The sequence below is a fragment of the Oncorhynchus tshawytscha genome, linkage group LG17, assembly GCF_018296145.1.
Source record: "Oncorhynchus tshawytscha isolate Ot180627B linkage group LG17, Otsh_v2.0, whole genome shotgun sequence".
Classification (NCBI taxonomy): domain Eukaryota; kingdom Metazoa; phylum Chordata; class Actinopteri; order Salmoniformes; family Salmonidae; genus Oncorhynchus; species Oncorhynchus tshawytscha.
This window is the reverse complement of record NC_056445.1, coordinates 18,763,093-18,784,226: the sequence shown is the minus strand read 5'-3', so window position 1 is coordinate 18,784,226 and position 21,134 is coordinate 18,763,093. Positions and strand designations below refer to the sequence as shown.

The following is a 21,134-nucleotide window of genomic DNA, read 5'->3' as shown; positions in this document are numbered from 1 at the left end:
ATCATGGTAACGAGTAACCATATAATAGTAAACAATGATGCACTCCTGATTAAAGACAAAGCTGCTTGAGCAGACCTTGTCAAATCAGGGCATGCAAAATAAAACTCCTCTGGTTCCAAGAAACTTACACAAACCTCGCTATTAATCAGTGTTTTCTGATGAAAAACTCATCTAATTTGGCAACCATCTTCTCAGGTGATTATAAGTCCCACTGCCATGAAGAGTGACAAATATGACTATTATCATTACTGCTGGGGTATGGCTATGATGATGGCCTGTTCTTGTCTGATTATCCCCCAATGCAGTAGTAGACTGCCCTTTATTTCCTTCTCCTGCCCACTCCAATATGCAGCACTCAGGGTTGTACTTCTGCCAGCTCTCTTATTCTCCCTTTCTTTCTTTCTGTCTGTCTGCCCTTCTCTCTCGCTCTCGCTCTCCCTCTGTCTCTCTCTCTCTGTCTCTCTCTCTCTTTATCTTTCTCTCTCTTTCTCTCTCTCTTTATCTTTCTCTCTCTTTCTCTCTCTCTTCCGCCCCCTGAACTCATTGACCAGGAAAAGGCTTGTTTTCACTCACAGGGATTCTGGACAGGGAAGAGGTGTTGACAGCATCCTCTGTCTGGACTGACCTGCCAAACAACCAGGCTAGAGGTAAAGACAATGGTCCAGCATACAGATGAGTATATGAGAAAGATAAGCATTTCAAGTTCACACGAGGACACACAGGGGGCGGAGAGAGCAGTTAGAATCTGTGCTCTCAACCCTGTTTCATTCTTCTCCTTCATAGCATTGATCTTAATTGGGGTGAACCATTCCCTCTTGATTAGTTTGAGATGGCTCTTGTGAGTTACGCTGTACTTTTCTGATCAGTGATTTAAACCCAAACATCTTCATATGAACTAAGCAAACTAAGCTATTCATTGTGTGAGAGAGGGGGTAATTATGTTTTTTTTAAACTCAGTATTTAATCTACTCAGTGATATGAAGTGGGTTTAAATGAAAAAGAGGGGTGTGGTGCTGATGCTTGTGCATGGGGTATCAAAATCATATTTCGGTGCCATACCATGTCTGTTCATATGGAAGAAATGAAGGTGCGTCATGGAGCAGCAGAGCGAGAGGGGTGCTTGTTTTGATACTTGCCGTTGCCGCAGCAACATGTAGGGGTCACAAATGTTTCGGTGAAGTGGGCAGGAAATTCCATGGTGCCTGTTGATGATCAAATCCCAATTTAAATACTGTTCTATGATAGTTTAACTATCCATGTCAGATTGATGAACATGCTGGATTCTACTAAGAGAATGTTTTCAGAAATAGCCTCGTGTTCTCAGAAGGAGGGTTGCAAAATTCCATGAACTTTCAATAAATTCCCTGGTTTTCTGAAAATTTTGGTTGGAGGATTCATGGAGTCAGGAGGGAATAAGCAGGAAGTCCGCAATCCTACAACCAGGATTTCTGGAAACACCAAGGAATTTATTGAAAGTTCCTGGAATTATGAAACCCTACTCAGAAACATTCAGAAATCATGTTAACAAAGCAAATAATAATAATTAGTTCAACGAGTGCACTTGATGTAGGAAAAAGCCTGAGAAACATAGCTTTTTAATTACTGTAAGCTCTCTATGCCCCACCACACTACACCCTCAGAGGACCCCCTTTAAGTAAGAAACCTGTTCATTCTGTAAGTATCCCTATAGAGAAGTATTCCCTCCTGCAGAAAGCCCTGTCAGCAGAGTTAACGTGTTTGTGTATTTCCAACGCCCTTTTTACATCAGCCGATGTCACAAAGTGCTATACAGAAACCCAGCCTAAAACCCCAAACAGCAAGCAATGCAGATGTAGAAGCACGGTGGCTAGGAAAAACTCCCTAGAAAGGCAGGAACCTAGGAAGAAACCTAGAGAGGAACCAGGCTCTGAGGGGTGGCCAGTCCTCTTCTGGCTGTGCTGGGTTGAGAATATAACAGTACATGGCCAATATGTTCAAACGTTCATAGATGACCAGCAGGGTCAAATAACAATAACAATCACAGTGGTTGTAGAGGATGCAACAGGTCAGCACCTCAGGAGTAAATGTCAGTTGGCTTTTCATAGCCGAGCATTCAGAGTTATAGACAGCAGGTGCGGTAGAGAGAGAGAGTCGAAAACAGCAGGTCCGGGACAAGGTAGCACGTCCGGTGAACAGTTCAGGGTTCCATAGCCGCAGGCAGAACAGTTGAAGCTGGAGCAGCAGCACAATCAGGTGGACTGGGGAAAGCCAGGAGTCATCAGGCCAGGTAGTCCTGAGGCATGGTCCCATGGCTCAGGTCCTCCGGGAGGGGAGGGAGAGGGAGAGAGAATTAGAGGAAGCACACTTAAATTCCCACAGGACACCGGATAAGACAGGAGAAATACTCCAGAAATAACAGACTGACCCTAGCCTCAATCCCACAGGACACCGGATAGCATAAATACTGGAGGCTGAGACAGGAGGGGTCGGGAGACACTGTGGCCTCGTCCGACAATACCCCCGGACAGGGCCAACCAGGCATGATATAACCCCACCCACTTTGCCAAAGCACAGCCCCCACACCACAAGAGGGGTATCTTCAAACCACCAACTTACTACCCTGAGACAAGGCTGAGTATAGCCCACGAAGATCTCCCCCATGGCACGAACCCGAGGGGGGCGCCAAACCCAGACAGGAAGATCACGTCAGTGACTCAACCCACTTAAGTGATGCACCCCTCCTAGGGAAGGGATGGAACAGTACCGGTAAGCCAGTGACTCAGTCCCCATAATAGGGTTAGAGGCAGAGAATCCTGGTGGAGAGAGGGGAACCAGCTAGGCAGTGACAGCAAGGGCGGTTCGTTGCTCCAATGCTTTTCCGTTCACCTTCACACCCCTGGTCCGGACTACACTCAATCATAGGACCTACTGAAGAGATGAGTCTTCAATAAAGACTTAAAGGTTGAGACCGAGTCTGCGTCGCTCACATGGATAGGCAGACCATTCCATAAAAATGGAGCTCTATAGGAGAAAGCCCTGCCTCCAGCTGTTTGCTTAGAAATTCTAGGGACAATAAGGGGGCCTGTGTCTTGTGACCGTAGCGTACGTCTGAGAGATAGGTAGGAGCAAGCCCGTGTAAGGCTTTGTAGGTTAGTAGTTAAACCTAGAAATCAGCCTTAGCCTATACAGAAAGCCAGTGTAGAGAGGCTAGCACTGGAATAATATGATCACATTTTTGGGTTCTAGTCAAGATTCTAGCAGTCGTGTTTAGCACTAACTGAAGTTTATTTAGTGCTTTATCCGGGTAGCCGGAAAGTAGAGCATTGCAGTAGTCTAATCTAGAAGTGACAAAAGCATGGATTAACTTTTCTGCATCATTTTTGGACAGAACTTTTTCTGATTTTTGCAACGTTACGAAGATGGAAAAAAGCTGTCCTTGAAATTGCCTCGATATGTTCATCAAAAGAGAGATCAGGGTCCAGAGTAACGCCGAGGTCCTTCACAGTTTTATTTGAGACGACTGTACAACCATCAAAATAAATTGTCAGATCCAACAGAAGACCTCTTTGTTTCTTGGGACCTAGAACTAGCATCTCTGTTTTGTCTGAGTTTAAAAGTAAAACATTTGCCTCCATCCACTTCCTTATGTCTGAAACACAGGCTTCCAGAGATGGCAATTTTGGAGCTTCACCATGTTTCATCAAAATGTACAGCTGTGTATCGACCGCATAGCAGTGAAAGTTAACATTATGTTTGCGAATAACATCACCAAGAGGTAAAATATATAGTGTAAACTATAGTGGTCCTAAAACAGAACCTTTAGGAACACTGAAACTTACAGTTACTTTGTCAGAGGACAAGCCATCCACAGAGACAAACTGATATCTTTCCGACAGATAAGATCTAAACCAGGCCAGAACTTGTCTGTGTAGACCAATTTGTGTTTCCAATCTCTACAAAAGAATGTCATGATCGATGGTGTCAAAAGCAGCACTAAGGTCTAGGAGCACAAGGACAGATGCAGAGCCTTGGTCTGACACCATTAAAAGGTTATTTACCACCTTCACGAGTGCAGTCTCAGTGCTATGATGAGGTCTAAAACCAGACTGAAGCGTTTTATACATTGTCTTCAGGAAGGCAGTGAGTTGCTGCGCTACAGATTTTTCTACCATTTTTGAGTGGAATAGGAGATCCAATATAGGCCGAGAGTTTTTTATATTTTCTCGTTTGTCTTTTTCACCAGAGGCTTTATTACTGCCACTTTTCGTGAGTTTGGTACACATCTGGTGGATAGGGAGCTGTTTATTATGTTCAACATAGGAGGGCCAAGCACAGGAAGCTCTAACAGAGCAGTTCACTCCTCACGGTATGATAGAGTGGCTTGGGGGTAAGGGGGTAACCATCCACTGCTCACTGCTTGGCGGAGGGTGTGTGTGTGTGGGGGGGGGGTTGCGGTACTCCTCTGCCCGCTGCCTGGCTCAGAGTATGTCCAGGGAAGAGGCTCTGCCAGGCCTCAATTATGGGGGAGTCATCCAGGGCACACTGAAGCAATTACAGTCCCGTATAAATCAATATGCTGCTGGTTTAAAAAGTGATCTGCTCCCAACACTCTCTGGATAGGTTCTGACTCAGGAGGTCAGTTTAGATTTTTTTGTTGAGTTCTTCATAACAATTTTTTTTGAAACTGGGCAGAGACTGTTCCTGCCTGTTGAACTAGGTTGAATTGGCATGGACTGGGCTTTCAGATTTGTTTTATGATCAGGTGGGCAATGCTGGGCATGGACTATGGCTTCAGTTTGCTCTTGGGTCAGGTTAGAGGGATCCATTTCAAATCAAATGGTTGGAATCGTTGTAGAGTTCAGATTGAGGTCAAGTTGGACAGCATTTTTGGTTTCCTGTGTCCTGTAATCAGGCATGATCCAATGCACGTGCACTCACATTGTGGGTTGTCTCCAAAAGACGACAGCATCTGAGGCATCATCAAAATGAAGTTGTCAAATAATTTGTGTTGATGGCTTTATCCATTAACTCATCATCTCTGCAAACCATATTACACAGTAACTAAGTCCTCCTTGCCTGGATCAACAGAATTGTGGCTTGTTTTGAGACACTGCACATGTATTAACCATTATACTGTACTCCCTCCTTGTGGTGCATTGAACACACTACATTTGTGGCAATGAACTGTTAACCCTCCAGTTCAGGAGATGGAGGTATGCACCTTCAGACTTGGGTTCATTTTGATTTCTAATAAAGAAGTAGAAAACTAAGTACCTCATTGGCTGATATACCCGGAAGAGCAGAAGAATAGTGACGTCAGACTTGGGTCATAGTGAAGTCACATGAGGTGTAATAAAATGTCGATCTCGCTTTTGCAGATTTTCAGTAAGATATTACTATTAAACAAAGTAATAGCGAGTTAATCTATAGTTTGCCAAAACGATAAAAACATGGACGAGGACGGTTTACCGATTGTGGGATCAGGAATAGATCTGACCAAGGTGAGTGGTTTCCGTAGCCGAAGTTATCTTGGTGGCTACTGTAGCTAAATTAGCCATGATAGCGTCAGCGTTTTTTGTAAACAAGCCAAATAATGTAATCAAGTAAATGTATCTAACGAGTATGTGTAGTAAATGTTTTTGAACTCCCCAACTCTGTAAGTAAATAAACATTGTATTTTTCCCATGATACTGAATGATAATGGTCACAGGTCCCAGCCATACAACAGAGGAGAGTCGTTGCCTATCTCAACCAGTTCATAGTGCACACTGTCCGCTTTCTCAATCGTTTTTCGACAGTTTGCGAAGAGAAACTTGCATGCATATCTCTTCGGATACAGCAGATTGAAACTACCCTCAGCATTTTGGAAGCAAAGGTAGGTAACCCAGCTTCTGTATGTGTTTTGTATACAATAATATGACTTTACTCTTGTCTTTGATGTTGTTCTACTGTTATGTGCTTTGCTGCTCTGGGCATACCAATATGATAATGTCAGTGCGTCCTGATTTTGTTCTATGTAGCTCTCCTCTATTCCTGGTTTGGAGGATGTCAGGGTGGAGGGTGTTGGTCAGCGGCCAGCTACAGAGGTTAATGGTCCAGTCGCAGTTGTGGTCCCAAGTCAACCAGAGACCCCTATAGCTGTGGCTGTGCCATTGCCACCTCCTGAGGTAACGCGCCCTATTCCCCCCACACACACACACACACATGGTGCCTTCAGAAAGTACTCATACCCTTGATTTTAATTATATATTTTATCCTGCATCTATACACAATACCCCATAATGACAAAGTGAAAACATGTTTTTAGAAATGTTTGCTAATTTATTGGAAATTAAATATAGAAATGTCTCATTTACATGAGTATTCTCACCCTTTTGCTATGACACTCCAAATTGAGCTCAGGTGCATCCAATCCTTGAGATGTCACTACAACTGTGGCCAATTCAATTGTTTGGGCATGATTTATAAAGAAACACCTGTCTATATAAGGTCCAACATTTGACAGTGCATGTCAGAGCAGGAACTATACCATGAAGTCCATATATCTCCAAGATATAATTGTGATGAGGCATATATCTGGGGAAGGGTATAAACTAGTGTTGAAAGTTTTCAAGAGTACAGTGGTCTCCAAAATTGGGAAATTGAAAAAATATGGAACTACCCAGACTCTGCCAGGGATGTCACAAGACCCAAATGACCACTCTGACAGAACTACATAGTTCCTTGGCTGAGATGGGAGAACTTGTCAGAAGGACAACAGTCTCTAAAGCACTTTACCAATCTGGGCTTTATGGGAGAGGGACCAGACGGAAGCCACTCCTGAGAAAAAGGCACATGACTGCACGCCTGGTGTTTGCAAAAAGGCACATGAAAGACTGAGCTCATAAGACAAAAGATTATGTGATCTGAGACAAAAATATAACTCTTTTGGCCTGAATGCAAAGCGCTATGCCGGGAGAGAACCTGGCACAGCTCATCACCCGTCTAACACCATCCCTACTGTGAAGCATGGTGGTGGCAGCATCATGCTATGGGGATGCTTTTCAGTGGCAGGGAGACTGGTTAGGATAGAGGGAACAATGAATGGAGCCAAATATAGGCAAATCCTTGATGAGAACCTGCAAACTACCTTAGACTGGGGCAATGATTTATGTTCCAATAGGGCAATGACCCAAGGCATACAGTCAAAGTGCTTGAGTGGCCCAGCCATAGACCAGACTTGGATACCATTAAATCTGTGGAAAGACTTGAAGATTGCTGTTCCCTATCTAACTTAACAGAGCTTGAGAAAATCTGCAAGAGAGAAAATCCTAAAATCCAGAAGTGCAAAGCTGACAGACATTGAAGACGACTCACAGCTGTAATTGCTGCCAAAGGTGCTTTCACAAAGTATTAAGCCTGTCCTCCCCAATTAAGGTGCCATCAACCTCCTGGGATTTCAACATATCCATTTTGATGGAACAATAACTTAAAGACTTGGTGTATTTGTGCACGATGGAAATACTGAATTGCAGTATTGACTCTATTGTAGGCTTCTCCAAACATAACAGAACCAAGAGCAGCAGGAGACAGTTGGATGACTGTGGCCAAGGATCCACGCTATGCCAGATATCTCAAGATGGTGCAAGTGGTAGGTCTCTCTCTATACATTGTCATATTCTGTAGAAATGTGAAATCTGTTCAATGAAATCTGTAATTTAGAAAACTATTCAAAAACAGGGTGTTCCGGTTATGGCAATAAAGAATAAAATGGTCCAGGAAGGTTTGGATCCCAACCTGCTTGAGTGAGTGTGCTTACATTACGTCTTAGTAATATCTGTATTCTCATACCTCGTAATCCAATACGTTTTGTTTCATACCCACATCTGAATGTCATAAAATGGTGGTTCTACATTTATTTTAAGTAACAATGGTGATTCCTACATGTTTCTGTATGCAGCACACCAGATGCACCTGTGCCTGATGCCGTCAAAAAGAAAACACTGGATCACGATGATGACAGCGACGATGGCAGTGAGTCATCTTTCAGCGATTGATCTGCTGTCTTAGCCATGAAGCTGCCTATAGGGAACTTCCTTCCCTGTCACCTGTGCTCCGGGCCTTTTCCACTGTGCTGCTGCAGGGGCACAGAAGGACTAGATGCCAGTGTGTGCTTGACAGGCAGAACTACAGTGCTACCAGACAGAAAGTCCCACTTCTGTGGAAGGGATCTGCAGGGATGCATGGGACTTACAAAAACAGGCAGATTGTTAAGTAGCTGAAATCGCATTGTAGATTGAGTGAATGTCAACGAGAAAGAGCTGATAATGTCTATGTCCAGGTCAGCCACTGATCTTGTGAATGTTGTATTTTTGTTTCCATTTCTTCTCCTGAAACATTTGATTGGTCATGGACATGGTGTGTCTTTATTTACATAGTTTAGCAGTAAAACCGATGGAATGACAACCATGGAAAGTACTAACCAGATAATCGATTAGTAATTGACCATTATTTTCTTAAGATTGCACTGGGCAAACATGCCTCTGCCCCATGTCAGTATCATGTGAACATTCCAATGCCTTTGAAAGAGATTGTGGGGCGGCAGGTAGTCCGGCGGTAAAGGGCGTTGGGCCAGTAACCGGAATGTTGCTGGTTGGAATCCCAGAGCCAACTAGGTGAAACATCTGTCTGTGCCCTTGAGCAAAGCACTTATTGCTCCTGTAAGTCGCTCTGGATAAGAGTGTCTGCTAAAAGACAAAAATGTAATTGTGCTTTAGTGACATTTGTTATATTATTTTGACAGTGATGTCTGCATGTTACACTTGTGAGAGGGTGATAAGTTGTATCTCATGTCCATAATAATGTTTGTGATAACATTTGATGGGTACTATTTTATACTACAACTGCTGTATGAAGGATGTCAAGCAGAAATGTTGAGGACTGTTCTCTGGCCGATTATTAGTTTTTAATTGAGACATTACGCTGTTGAAATGTAAATGTTCCTGGAGTGAACAATGTGAAGGATAAATTAAGAAAATTGCACTTTTGGGTAAATATATAATGGAAAGAACACCACTACTTGTGAGCAATGGTACTGTGTAAGGCCAAATTAACAGTAGTACCTAGTGTGAATTCACCTCAATCTTTTAAAATGGTGCATCTTAATCCCAGATTTAACTGTGTGACTAACCATGTTAGCAAGGCTTTCAGGCCCTTGATTCCCTCTGCATTATGCCGTTAAGTCAAGAGTTTTATACAACATCTCTCATCCAAACAAATGCTCAGAGATCCAATTCATCTTCACATTGTTTGTAGTTGTCTCTGGGTAGAACACTGCAATGATGGATTTTTTTTAATTGATTAAGAAAGTGGGTAGATGGAGAGGTGTTAGAAGATTGGAAAGCACGTTGTTCACAAGCGCAAGGCAAGCAGCATTGAGATCTGAGTGTTTATGCAGTTTAGCCGTAAAAATAAAGACCACATTTTACCTAAAGATATGTGGGCATAATTTTATTCAAACAGTTTTTTTTGTTGTTGTTGGGAACATAGAAATACTTCACACATACAGTAGCCCTGTATGTATTCTGAGTTACTTTATTAAAATGGTATACCATAGATATGCCTCAATACCCTGAGAAACAATAGTTTTTCTTAAGCAAAATACCTAACTAGAAAAATATTTACATTCTAATCTAAAACAATTAACCTTGGAGTAGGTAAATGTACACACAGCCTCTATCCATAAACTAGTGATGCGTGAAATTCATTTTCTTAACTTGATCTTGTGATTTTCTTGTTCAATACTGACCTTTACCACCTGGATGAGTCTTTCATTAACCCAACAAATTCTAGAATTGCTGTTCACAGGATGTGTTTTGTTTTGTGGTTAACCGTTAAGACTTAGGTTATGTTGCAATGGATACAGTATTAATCAAGTCTCATACAGTTCATTTGGAAAGTATTCCCAACTTCCCTTTTTTCAACATTTTGTTACGTTACAGCCTTATTCTAAAATTGATATTTTCCTCATCAATCTACACATAATACCCCATAATGACAAAGCAAAAACACTTTAAAAAAAATAAAAATACCTTACTTAAATAAGTATTCAGATCCTTTGTTATGAGACTTGAAGTTGAGCTCTGGTGGATCCTGTTTCCATTGATCGTCTTTGAGATGGTTTTAGAACTGATCGGAGTCCACCTGTGGTAAATTCAATTGATTGGATATGATTTGGAAAGGCACACACCTGTCTATATAGTTGACAGTGAATGTCAGAGCAAAAACCAAGTCATGAGATCAAAGCAATTGTCTGTAGGGCTCTGAGACAGGTTTGTGTTGAAGCACAGACCTGGGGAAGGGTACCAAAACATTTCTGCAGCATTGAAGGTCCCCAAGAACACATTGACCACCATCATTCTTAAATGGAAGAAGTTTGGAACCACCAAGACTCTTCCTAGAGCTGGCCACCCGGCCAAACTGAGCAATCGGGGGAGAAGGGCCTTGGTCAGGAAGGTAACCAAAAACTTGATGGTTACTCTGTCAGAGCTCCAGAGTTCCTCTTTGGAGATGGGAGAACCTTCCAGAATGACAACCATTTCTGCAGCACTCCACAAATCAGGCCTTTATGGTAGAGTGGCCAGATAGAAGCCACTCCTCAGAAAAAGGCAGCCTGCTTGGAGTTTGCCCAAAGGCAGCTAAAGGACTCTCAGATAATAAGAAACAAGATTCTCTGGTCAGAAGTAACAAACATTGAACTATTTGGGCTGAATGCCAAGAATCTCGTTTGGAGGAATACAATGAAGCATGGTGGTAGCAGCATCATGCTGTGGGGATGTTTTTCAGTGGCAGGGACTGGGAGACTAGTCAGGATCTAGGGAAAGATGCATAGAAATCCTTGATGAAAACCTGCTCCAGAGCACTCAGAATCGCAGACTGGGGTGAAGGTTCACCTTCGAACAGGACAACGACCCTAAGCACACAGACAAGACAACGCAGGAGTGGCTTCGGGACAAGCCTCTGAATGTCCTTGAGTGGCCCAGCCAGAGCCCGGACTTACACCCGATGGAACATCTCTGCTTTGTCAGGAAACAAACTCTGTTCTCAGCTTCAGAGTAAACTTCTGTAAAAAAAACCAAGACAAAGAGGAATAACTCATAAAGGAGAAGAAAAGGACAATCATTCGCACCACAATGACAGAAAACTCACTTTAAAGTCATGGATGTAGGTGAAGAAGAAGAAGATGAAGCTGAAGACCATGATCCACTCACTCACAGCACTCACCAGATGGAACACATTGTCCTGTAATAACAGGAAGGGTCGGATAGAGACTGATATTGTCACGTATAGCTTCTCTGGCCTATGAAGCCTACAGTTGAAGTCGGAAGTTTTACATACACCTTAGCCAAATACATTTAAACTCAGTTTTTCACAATTCCTGACATTTAATCCTAGTAAAAAAGTCCCTGTCTAAGGTCAGTTAGGATCACCACATTATTTTAAGAATGTGAAATGTCAGAATAATAGTAGAGAGAATTATTTATTTCAGCTTTTATTTCTTTCAGCACATTCCCAGTGGGTCAGACGTTTACATACGCTCAATTAGTATTTGGTAGCATTTCCTTTTAAATTGTTTAACTTGGGTCAACGTTTCAGGTAGCCTTCCACAAGCTTCCCACAATAAGTTGGGTGAATTTTGTCCCATTCCTCCTGACAGAGCTGGTGTAACTTGAGTCAGGTTTGTAGGCCTCCTTGCTCGCACACGCTTTTTCAGTTCTGCCCACAAATTTTCTATGGGATTGAGGTCAGGGCTTTGTGATGGCCACTCCAATACCTTGACTTTGTTGTCCTTAAGCCATTTTGCCACAACTTTGGAAGTATGCTTGGGGCCATTGTCCATTTGGAAGACCCATCTGCGACCAAGCTTTAACTTCCTGACTGATGTCTTGAGATGTTGCTTCAATATATCCACATAATTTTCCTCCTCATGATGCCATCTCTTTTGTGAAGTGCACCAGTCCCTCCTGCAGCAAAGTACCCCCACAACATGATGCTGCCACCCCCGTGCTTCTCCCCCTTTTTCCTCCAAACATAATGATGGTCAATATGGCCAAACAGTTCTATTTTTGTTTCATCAGACCAGAGGATATTTCTCCAAAAAGTACAATCTTTGTCCTCAAAAAGTATGATCTTTGTCCCCATGTGCAGTTGCAAACCGTAGTCTGGCTATTTATGGCGGTTTTGGAGCAGTGCCTTCTTCCTTGCCGACCGGCCTTTCAGGTTATGTCGTATAGGACTCGTTTTACTGTGGATATAGATACTTTTGTACCCAATTCCTCCAGCATCTTCACAAGGTAATTTGCTGTTGTTCTGGGATTGATTTGCAGTTTTCGCACCAAAGCACGTTCATCTCTAGGAGATAGAACGCATCTCCTTCCTGAGCGGTATGACGGCTGCGTGGTCCCATGGTGTTTATACTTGCATACTATTGTTTGTACAGATGAACGTGGTACCTTCAGGCATTTGGAAATTGCTCCCAAGGATGAACCAGACTTGTGGAGGTCTACAATTTTTCTTCTGAGGTCTTTTGATCTTCCCATCAAGGAAAGAGGCACTGAGTTTGAAGGTCGGCCTTGAAATAAATCCACAGGTACACCTCCAATTGACTCAAATGATATCAATTGGCCTATCAGAAGCTTCTAAAGCCATGACATAATTTTCTGGAATTTTCCAAGCTGTTTAAATGCAGTCTACTTAGTCTATGTAAACGTCTGACAAACTGGAATTGTGATACAGTGAATTTTAAGTGAAATAATCTGTCTGGAAACAATTGTTGGACAAATTACTTGTGTGGTTGGAGTGGTTGAAAAACTAGTTTAAATGACTCCAACCTAATTGTATGCAAACTTCCAAATTCAACTGTATATGGATCCAGAATGTTGTCCATCTTTGTTGTTTGTGTGAGTTGTGTTCTTGGTAAAGATGTGCTCATACTGTACCTTGTCTTCAGTTCTATGCAGTAAGGCACAGATAATAGCTGGTTGAAAAATGAAGGAGACCTTTTATTTGATAAAACAATGATCATTCATGATTAAAATAATTTAAACACAATGGATTACTATTGTTTTCAAGGATACTGGGGGGGACTGCCAGGAAGGCCATGGTTGCCATTCCTGTGCGCACACGACACAAGGCCAAGGAACATCCATAGGGGAAGGCCTTATAGGATATAATGGACTGGAGGATGGTGTACAACACACCAGAAACGAAGAAGAGTATTGCACCTGCATCATGAACTTGAATAATTGTTGTTTCCTGGGGTAAAAGAACACACCAGAGAGATCATGTATTGAATATGACACTCCATCTTCTCACTTAAGAGGTGGCAACCTACCTGGAAAGTAGCGACAAAACACATCCCCAAACAAGAAAGCATTCCAATCCAGAAAGCACCCTGGTTCAGTGCTGGGGGTACACCACCTGCTGTCTCATTGAGCTTCTCCAGAAACTTGTATCTGGTATACATGGTGGCCATACCTGTAGAGGATTTGGTATGACACATGGAGTGAATGTTTTTATTTTATAATGTCACATTTAGACAGTATTTGCTCACAGGTTACTGTAGGGCCATGTAAAACATGCAATATTTATGTATTTATTTAATTTGCACTTTAAAACATAGGGAACTTATATGTAATACTCAGTAAAATGATATTATACCATTGATCCCAACCTTTTGTTACCATGCATTTCTACTTTCATTTTCAAAAAAATGTGAAGTGTTACTAAAGCCTTTGGCATAGTTGCTGAACTGGAAAAACCCATGAGGTTGCTTAAGCTCAGACAAAAACAAAAGGCCTTTCATGGGTTTAGTGTCTTTCTGTGCTCACCTGCAAATGCAGTGATGACCGTCATCAAGCCAAAGATACAACTCTCTGGGGGTTCAGCCCCAATTTCACTAAAGAAAAGAAGAGTTCAGGTTTAATGGGTGTAATTCTGCAGTGTCTAGAGGGCATTTTAAAACTGTTGATATGTTTAAGGCCCAGTGCAGTCCAAAACTTGTTTTTTTTCTGTGCTTTATATTTCCACACTATGAGGTTGGAATAATACTGTGAAATTGTGAACATGTTGACAATGACCTTTTAGTGTAAGAGCTTGTCCCCTTTAAAAGTCAAGTAAGGAAACACACTGGCTAGTAAGTAGTTCACAGGCCTCTGACGCAGTTGGCTACACAGCTGGGACCTGGGTAGCCCAACAGGCACAAGATTGTGTTATTATTCATTTGAAGTTGTTTGTTATACGACATCAGGAAGAACTACGCCCTCTAGGGTTCTAGGCGCTAGGACCTGGGTAGCAGCCAATGACTGTGGGTGGCAGCCAAGTAGTGGTCTGAACTGGGGAAAACCAAACTGATTTATTTTTGTCGCTACAGTCGGTGGTGTAGTGGAGGCTATACACCGTATACCCATTTCTCTAGGCATCACTACATCACTGGCTACAATGTGATACATGTTTCACTTATACAGTTCATCTACATCTGTTGTTTACGAAGCATGTGACAAATAACATTTGATTTGACTTCTTTATTATTTAAATCAGTGTGTGTAATGGAAATATGTTTTTATTAGCACTCAACAAAAAGCTGTAATTATTAAGGGAAATTGTATCACATTGTATGTAACCGGTGGTGTTATGGTGCCTGGAAAAGTGGGTATACTGTAATGTTGCCCCAAATTTCCCAAACGGCCCTCCCAGCGAAGGAAAGGAACAATTCTGTTTTCTATATATTTTCCTACAGATTTTCAGGTTTTCACTCTCAAAAGCACACCATTTAACAGAAAAACAGAACAAATGGGATGTTCTAAGTCCACAACAATGTTAATCCACATCAGGAGACTTTTTGAGGTCTGAGTTCCCCCAATTCATTGCGCACCTAGCAAGAAACTTTATAAACTAGCAGTAGGCTACTGTACAATGACCGATATGTGACGGCAGAGTTTGCTTAACAAATGTCCAGCCGATTGAGACAAATCATTGTGATGCAATCCTTGCGGTCAATGTTTAACTGGGAAGCCTTTAGACATGTTTATTCAAACAAAGCATGATGATTGAATTGCGCATCGTCAATATTCAACCAAGACATCGAAGTCGACCAGCCTACTTGGGTTGCATACCCATTGTTGCATTGATTAGCATGTACTGGTACCCAGTTGAGAGCTGAGCGCTCTTGATGCCTGACAAATGAGATTCTGTTGAAACTAGGCTGTGAATACATTTCACTTGCTTTGCGTTTGTATAGGCTACTTTGTACACGATTTGTATATTGTACTACGTAATTGATAAGGCGCAGGCCTATCCCTCCACTACATGTGTAATCTTATTAACGGTTTGATAAAGAAAGGCAGTTCGTGGAAAATAAAAACTATTAGGCAACTGATAAATAATAGCCTATAATCTTCTTGTTCTAAATTCTTACTTACCTTATATAGGGTAAGATGAAACCCAAATCATGCTCGAACAATGCAATTATGTAGGAGACAATAAACGTGCTGGATGACCAGATGACCAAGAAAACTGGTAAAAAGCACATTCCCTTCATGTCCATGAACCAAAACATATTGTCAACAATAAGGAAAAGTTACAACACAGACAGACCGACCTTGAGTGCAATTTATAAAGACATAGAAACTCTTCCGATCATTTCCGCATGTGACAGAAAACAACACTGCATACCAGAGTGGGTATCATAAATATTCACCCGCTTGTATTTTTTCCGCATTTTGTTGCGTTACACAGTGGGATTGAAATTCATTGAATTGTTAGTTTTTTCTCTCTCTCAATGATCTACACAAAATACTCTAATGTTAAATTGGAAGACATTTTTCAAAAAATAAACGTAATTAATGAAAATTAAAACACTCATATTATATTTCTATTACATCTATTATATTATATATATTCGATAACTATTCACCCCCTGAGTCAATACATGTTAGAAATACATTTGGCAGCGATTACAGCTGTGTCTTATTGAGTAAGTCTCTAAAGAGCTTTGCAAACCTGCATTGTGACATTTTTGCCCCTTGTTTTCAAAATTCTTCAAGCTCTGTCAAGGTGTTGGGAATCATGACTAAACAGCAGTTTAAATCTTGCCATAGATTTTCAAGCAGATTAATGTCAAAACTGTCATTTGGCCACTCGGGAACATTCACTGTCTTCCTGGTAAAGCAACTCCAGTATAGATTTGTCCTGCTGAAAGGTGAATTCCTTGACAGTGTAAAGCAGACTGAAGCAGTTTTTTTTTGTTGTCTAGGATTTCTGCCTGTGTTTATGCCATGTTCACCTCCTAGTCGGAACTAGCAACTGTGCAATTTCGACGTGTGTAATTACAACCAGTTAGCATGTTGGACATTTCTGATAAGGCTTTGCATTAACTTCTTATGGCTGGGGGCAGTATTGAGTAGCTTGGATGAATAAGGTGCCCAGAGGAGCCCAGAGTAAACTGCCTGCTACTCAGTCCCAGTTGCTAATATATGCATATTATTAGTATATTTGGATAGAACACTCTGCAGTTTCTAAAACTGTTTGAATGATGTCTGTGAGTATAACAGAACTCATATGGCAGGCAAAAACCTGAGAAAAAAATCCAACCAAGAAGTGGGAAATCTGAGGTTGGTCGTTTTTCAACTCCTTCCCTATTGAAGATACAGTGGGATATTGGTCATGTTGCACTTCCTAAGACTTCCACTAGATGTCAACAGTCTTTAGAACCTTGTTTGATGCTTCTACTGTGAAGGTTGGCTGAATGAGTCAGAGGTCTGCCAGAATGCCATGAGCTCGTGACGCTCGTTCACGTTAGAGCGAGCTCTGTTTCATTGAAATTCTACAGACAAAGGAATTCTCTGGTTGGAACATTATTGAAGATTTATGTTAAAAACATCCTAAAGATTGATTCTATACATCGTTTGGCATGTTTCTACGGACTGTAACGGAACTTCTTGACTTTTCGTCTGCTCCTAGTGAATGCGCGTCATGAATTTTGATTTGTGAACTGAATGCGCTAAAAAAAGGAGCTATTTGGGCATAAATGATGGACATTATCGAACAAAACAAACATTTATTGTAGAACTGGGATTCCTGGGAGTACATTCTGATGAAGATCATCAAAGGTAAGTGAATATTTATAATGTTATTTCTGACTTCTGTTGACTGCACAATATGGCGGATATTTGTTTGGCTGTTTTGGTCTCTGAGCACCATACTCAGATTATTGCATGGTTTGCTTTTTCCATAAAGCTTTTTTGAAATCTGACACAGCGGTTACATTAAGGAGAAGTGTATCTGAAGTTCCATGTATAACACTTGTATTTTCATCAACATTTATGATGAGTATTTCTGTAAATTGATGTGGCTCTGCAAAATCACCGGATGTTTTGGAACTACTGAACATAACGGGCCAATGTATACTGAGATTTTTTTTAAATATAAATAGGAACTTTATCGAACAAAACATACATGTATTGTGTAACATGAAGTCCTATGAGTGTCATATGATGAAGATCAAAGGTTAGTGATTCATTCTCTCTATTTCTGATTTTTGTGTCTCCTCCCTTTGGCTGGAAAAATTACTGTGTTTTTCTGTGAATAGGTGCTGACCTAACATAATCGTTTGTAAATATAATAATAATAATAATAATAATTTTGCACGCCCAATTTTTCAGTTTTTGATTTGTTAAAAAAGTTTGAAATATCCAATAAATGCCGTTCCACTTCATGATTGTGTCCCACTTGTTGTTGATTCTTCACAAAAAAATATAGTTTTATATCTTTATGTTTGAAGCCTGAAATGTGGCAAAAGGTCGCAAAGTTCAAGGGGGCACTGTATATGTTTGAGGAATTTTAATTATGGGATTTCTATTGTTTTGAATTTGGCGCCCTGCACTTTCACTGGCTGTTGTCATATCGATCCCGCTAGCGGGATCTCAGCCATAAGAAGATTTATTAAGGCCTAAAAGTGTATATATTTTTTTGCAGTATTACTTTAGTGCCTTGTTGCATACAGGATGCATATTCTGTATATTTATATTCTTCTTTTCCCTCTGTCGTTTAGGTATTTATTGTGGAGTCACTACAATGTTGTTGATCCATCCCGTTTTCTCCCTTCAGAGCCAATTAACTCTGTAGCTGTTTTAAAATCCCCAATGGCCTTATGGTGACATCCCTAAGCAGCTTCATTTCTGTCCTGCAGCTTGGTTCAGAAAAGATAACTATATCTTTGTTGTGTCTGGGTGGTTTAGTATGCTACATCATCCACAGCATTATTACTATTATTATTAACATGACTATGCTTAAAGAGATATTCAATGTCTGATTTGTTATTGTTACCCAATTCACCAATCTTTGTTTCCCTATAAGGCTTTATGAAAAGCTCCCTGGTCTTTCTAGTTAAATCTGTGCTTAAAATGCAATACTTAATTGAGGGACATTACAGATGTATGTATGTGGGACAGAGGAAGGAGTAGTCATTCAAAAATCATGTCAACCCATATTATTTCACATAGAGGAGTCCATGTAATTTATGTAATTTGTTATGAAGCATTTTACTCCTAAACTAATTTAGTATTGCCTAAACAAAAGGGGTGAATACTTTTGTAACAATATATTTTAGATATTACATTTTATTAATTTGTTAACATTTATAGAATGTGTGTGTAGACTTATAAACTGGTGATTCATTTTCATTAAAATTCATTTCCTATATCCACTTGATTTTGTGATTTTCTTGCACAATACCGACCTTTGTACCAACTGGAATATGAAAAATGTGTTAACGCTTTCATTAACCCAACAACTTCTCTAATTGCTGGTCACAGGATGTGACCTCCCAGCCTGTCTAACCGTGCATTTCTGCTTTCATTTTCTCAACATGGGAAGTGTGACTAAAGCTTAAGGCACAGTCTCAAACCTTGTAAAACCCATGGGGGCTGTACTTGTGAACTTTTGCTTAGAGACCATGGTTTTAAAAATATTGGTCTAAAATGGCTAGCTACAAGCTTTTCTCATATGCCAACCTGGCCAAGTTAGCCACGATGCTGAACCAAGGTAAAGACAGTTTCAGGTTGGATATTCGTCTGTAGTTTCCTTACGTCCACCAATAGCAGTTATGGACCATCAACATAGTGATAAATCAAATTTTTCAAATTTCAATAGCTCTTTAACCATTACTCCTAAAACTTTCACAACTGATTGGAGCTAACCTGATGGCATAGACACACTTTGCACACACTTTTTTTTGGTCGATTTACATCTCACACTATTTTAAATAATTTATTTACATTTTTGAATTTGGTCATATGACCGACTGACTTCAAACAAGGTTCAGAATGTCCACTCCGTGGGCTTACACATTTCATACCCTTTAGATTGTCAATTTTCATCTCACACGTTTTTGCATTAAAATGGTAAACGTTCACATTTCAATAGCTCCTTGGTCTTGTCACTTACTGGATTCAAAGAAGGTTCAGAATGTCCCCTGACTACCCTTCTATATTGCACACCCTTTAGTTTGTCCATTTTCATCTACAGTCATCTACAGTCTGAGACCAACACGCATATGGGGTGGCTGCTGCCAGTGATCTTCTTACTAAAAACAAAACTTCAAAGGCTGTTAGCATCTTTCCAAATGTGCCTCCCACTTATCAGAGCCATTCAGAGCGGTCTCCAAAAGCGCTCTGGAGAAATGGAGTAGCCACAGCTTAATGCTTCTGCCAAAGTTCAAGATGTTTTGGACTGACAAAGCTGATGTCATCATAGCCAGTATGATTTCTTTACTCCTAAAGGTTTTAACCTCATTGTCCATATGATGATATCTTTTGGTCTTTCAGTCTTTTCTTTAATTGTTTGTTTTTCTTTTCCTTCACTATTTAAGTTGCATTACAGGTGCTGGACAACAACCTTTGCATATAACTATGTTTGGGTACAGCCAGACATTGACTCACCTCAACATCAGATAATTAGTTAGGTCTGAATGTATTTGAACGACTCAAATCAATCTCAGTATCTGAGAATAACAAGTGTGTAAGTCTGTGTTAGAGCTATTGCAATGTCAATAATATGATTGTGTGTTGCCAGCCACATTACAAAAGAGTTTGCTGAAACACTGAATATGTGAACGTTGTGTTGTTTCCAATGTAAAGATATGGCGTACCTGAGCGTCTTTTTAGCTGTGCTGGACTATTCTTCACTACAAAGCGAGCCAGGATAGACTCATTTAATAAATAAGATGCTAAAGCAAACAACCCAAAATCCACCAAGAAACACAACAAAATCCATAAAGGTGTCAGGACAGACGAGAGACTCCGGCGGCTCAGGACAGGCGGGAGACTCCGGCGGCTCAGGACAGACGGGAGACTCCGGCGGCTCAGGACAGACGGGAGACTCCGGCGGCTCAGGACAGACGGGAGACTCCGGCGGCTCAGGACAGACGGGAGACTCCGGCGGCTCAGGACAGACGGGAGACTCCGGCGGCTCAGGACAGGCGGGAGACTCCGGCGGCTCAGGACAGACAGACTCTGGCGGCTCAGGACAGGCGGGAGACTCCGGCGGCTCAGGACAGACGGGAGACTCTGGCGGCTCAGGACAGACGGGAGACTCTGACAGCGCTGGGCAGGAGGAAGGCTCTGGCAGCGCTGGACAGGCGGGAGCACCTGTAGGGTCAAGACGGAGAGAGGGGGGTACTGTCACGTTCTGACCATAGTTCTGTTATTTTATTCTTTGTTTTAGTATGGTCAGGGTGTGAGTTGGCGTGGGCAGTTGTTTGTTTTTCTATGTTGGTTTTTGTGTTCGGCCTAGTATGGTTCTCAATCAGAGGCAGGTGTCGTTAGTTGTCTCTGACTGAGAATCATACTTAGGTAGCCTGGGTTTCACATTTGGTTTGTGGGTGTTTGTTTCCGTGTGAGTGTTTGGGCCACACGGTACTGTTTCAGTTTTGTAAATTCACGTCATCGTTTATTGTTTTGATTCAGTGTTCAGTGCTTTCTTTAATTAAAATCATCATGAACACTTACCACAATGCGCTTTGGTCCGATCCTTACGCCTCCTCAGACGAAGGGGAGGAAATCCGTTACAATCTTGTTGGTTATTTTCTGGAACATTTGCCACACCCTTTTAACATGAAC

General features: G+C 41.3%; 2 protein-coding genes across 4 annotated transcripts; one reads left to right on the top strand and one right to left on the bottom strand.

Annotated features, from left to right (window-relative positions):
* The first annotated feature begins 5,287 nt into the window (after window positions 1–5,287).
* On the top strand, window positions 5,288–9,309 carry washc3 (WASH complex subunit 3). Its single transcript, XM_024377214.2, has 6 exons — window positions 5,288–5,480; window positions 5,690–5,854; window positions 6,000–6,146; window positions 7,511–7,609; window positions 7,699–7,763; window positions 7,919–9,309. Exons 1-6 carry the CDS (start codon window positions 5,430–5,432, stop codon window positions 8,013–8,015), a joined length of 624 nt encoding a protein of 207 aa, XP_024232982.2. The 5' UTR covers window positions 5,288–5,429; the 3' UTR covers window positions 8,016–9,309.
* Window positions 9,310–10,889: 1,580 nt separating this feature from the next.
* LOC112217003 (DNA damage-regulated autophagy modulator protein 1) lies at window positions 10,890–16,237 on the bottom strand. Of its 3 annotated transcripts, none has more exons than XM_024377212.2 (7): window positions 16,018–16,237; window positions 13,848–13,915; window positions 13,352–13,494; window positions 13,095–13,272; window positions 12,957–12,994; window positions 11,167–11,259; window positions 10,890–11,080 (listed from the first exon to the last, which is right to left on the bottom strand). In XM_024377212.2, the coding sequence occupies exons 1-7, from the start codon at window positions 16,029–16,031 to the stop codon at window positions 11,042–11,044; spliced, it is 573 nt and encodes a 190-aa protein (XP_024232980.1). In that variant the 5' UTR covers window positions 16,032–16,237; the 3' UTR covers window positions 10,890–11,041. The 3 variants fall into 3 exon arrangements, with proteins under 3 accessions (XP_024232980.1, XP_024232978.1, XP_024232979.1); XM_024377210.2 differs by lacking the exon at window positions 16,018–16,237 and adding an exon at window positions 15,438–15,721; XM_024377211.2 differs by lacking the exons at window positions 11,167–11,259; window positions 16,018–16,237 and adding an exon at window positions 15,438–15,722.
* Window positions 16,238–21,134: the final 4,897 nt, after the last annotated feature.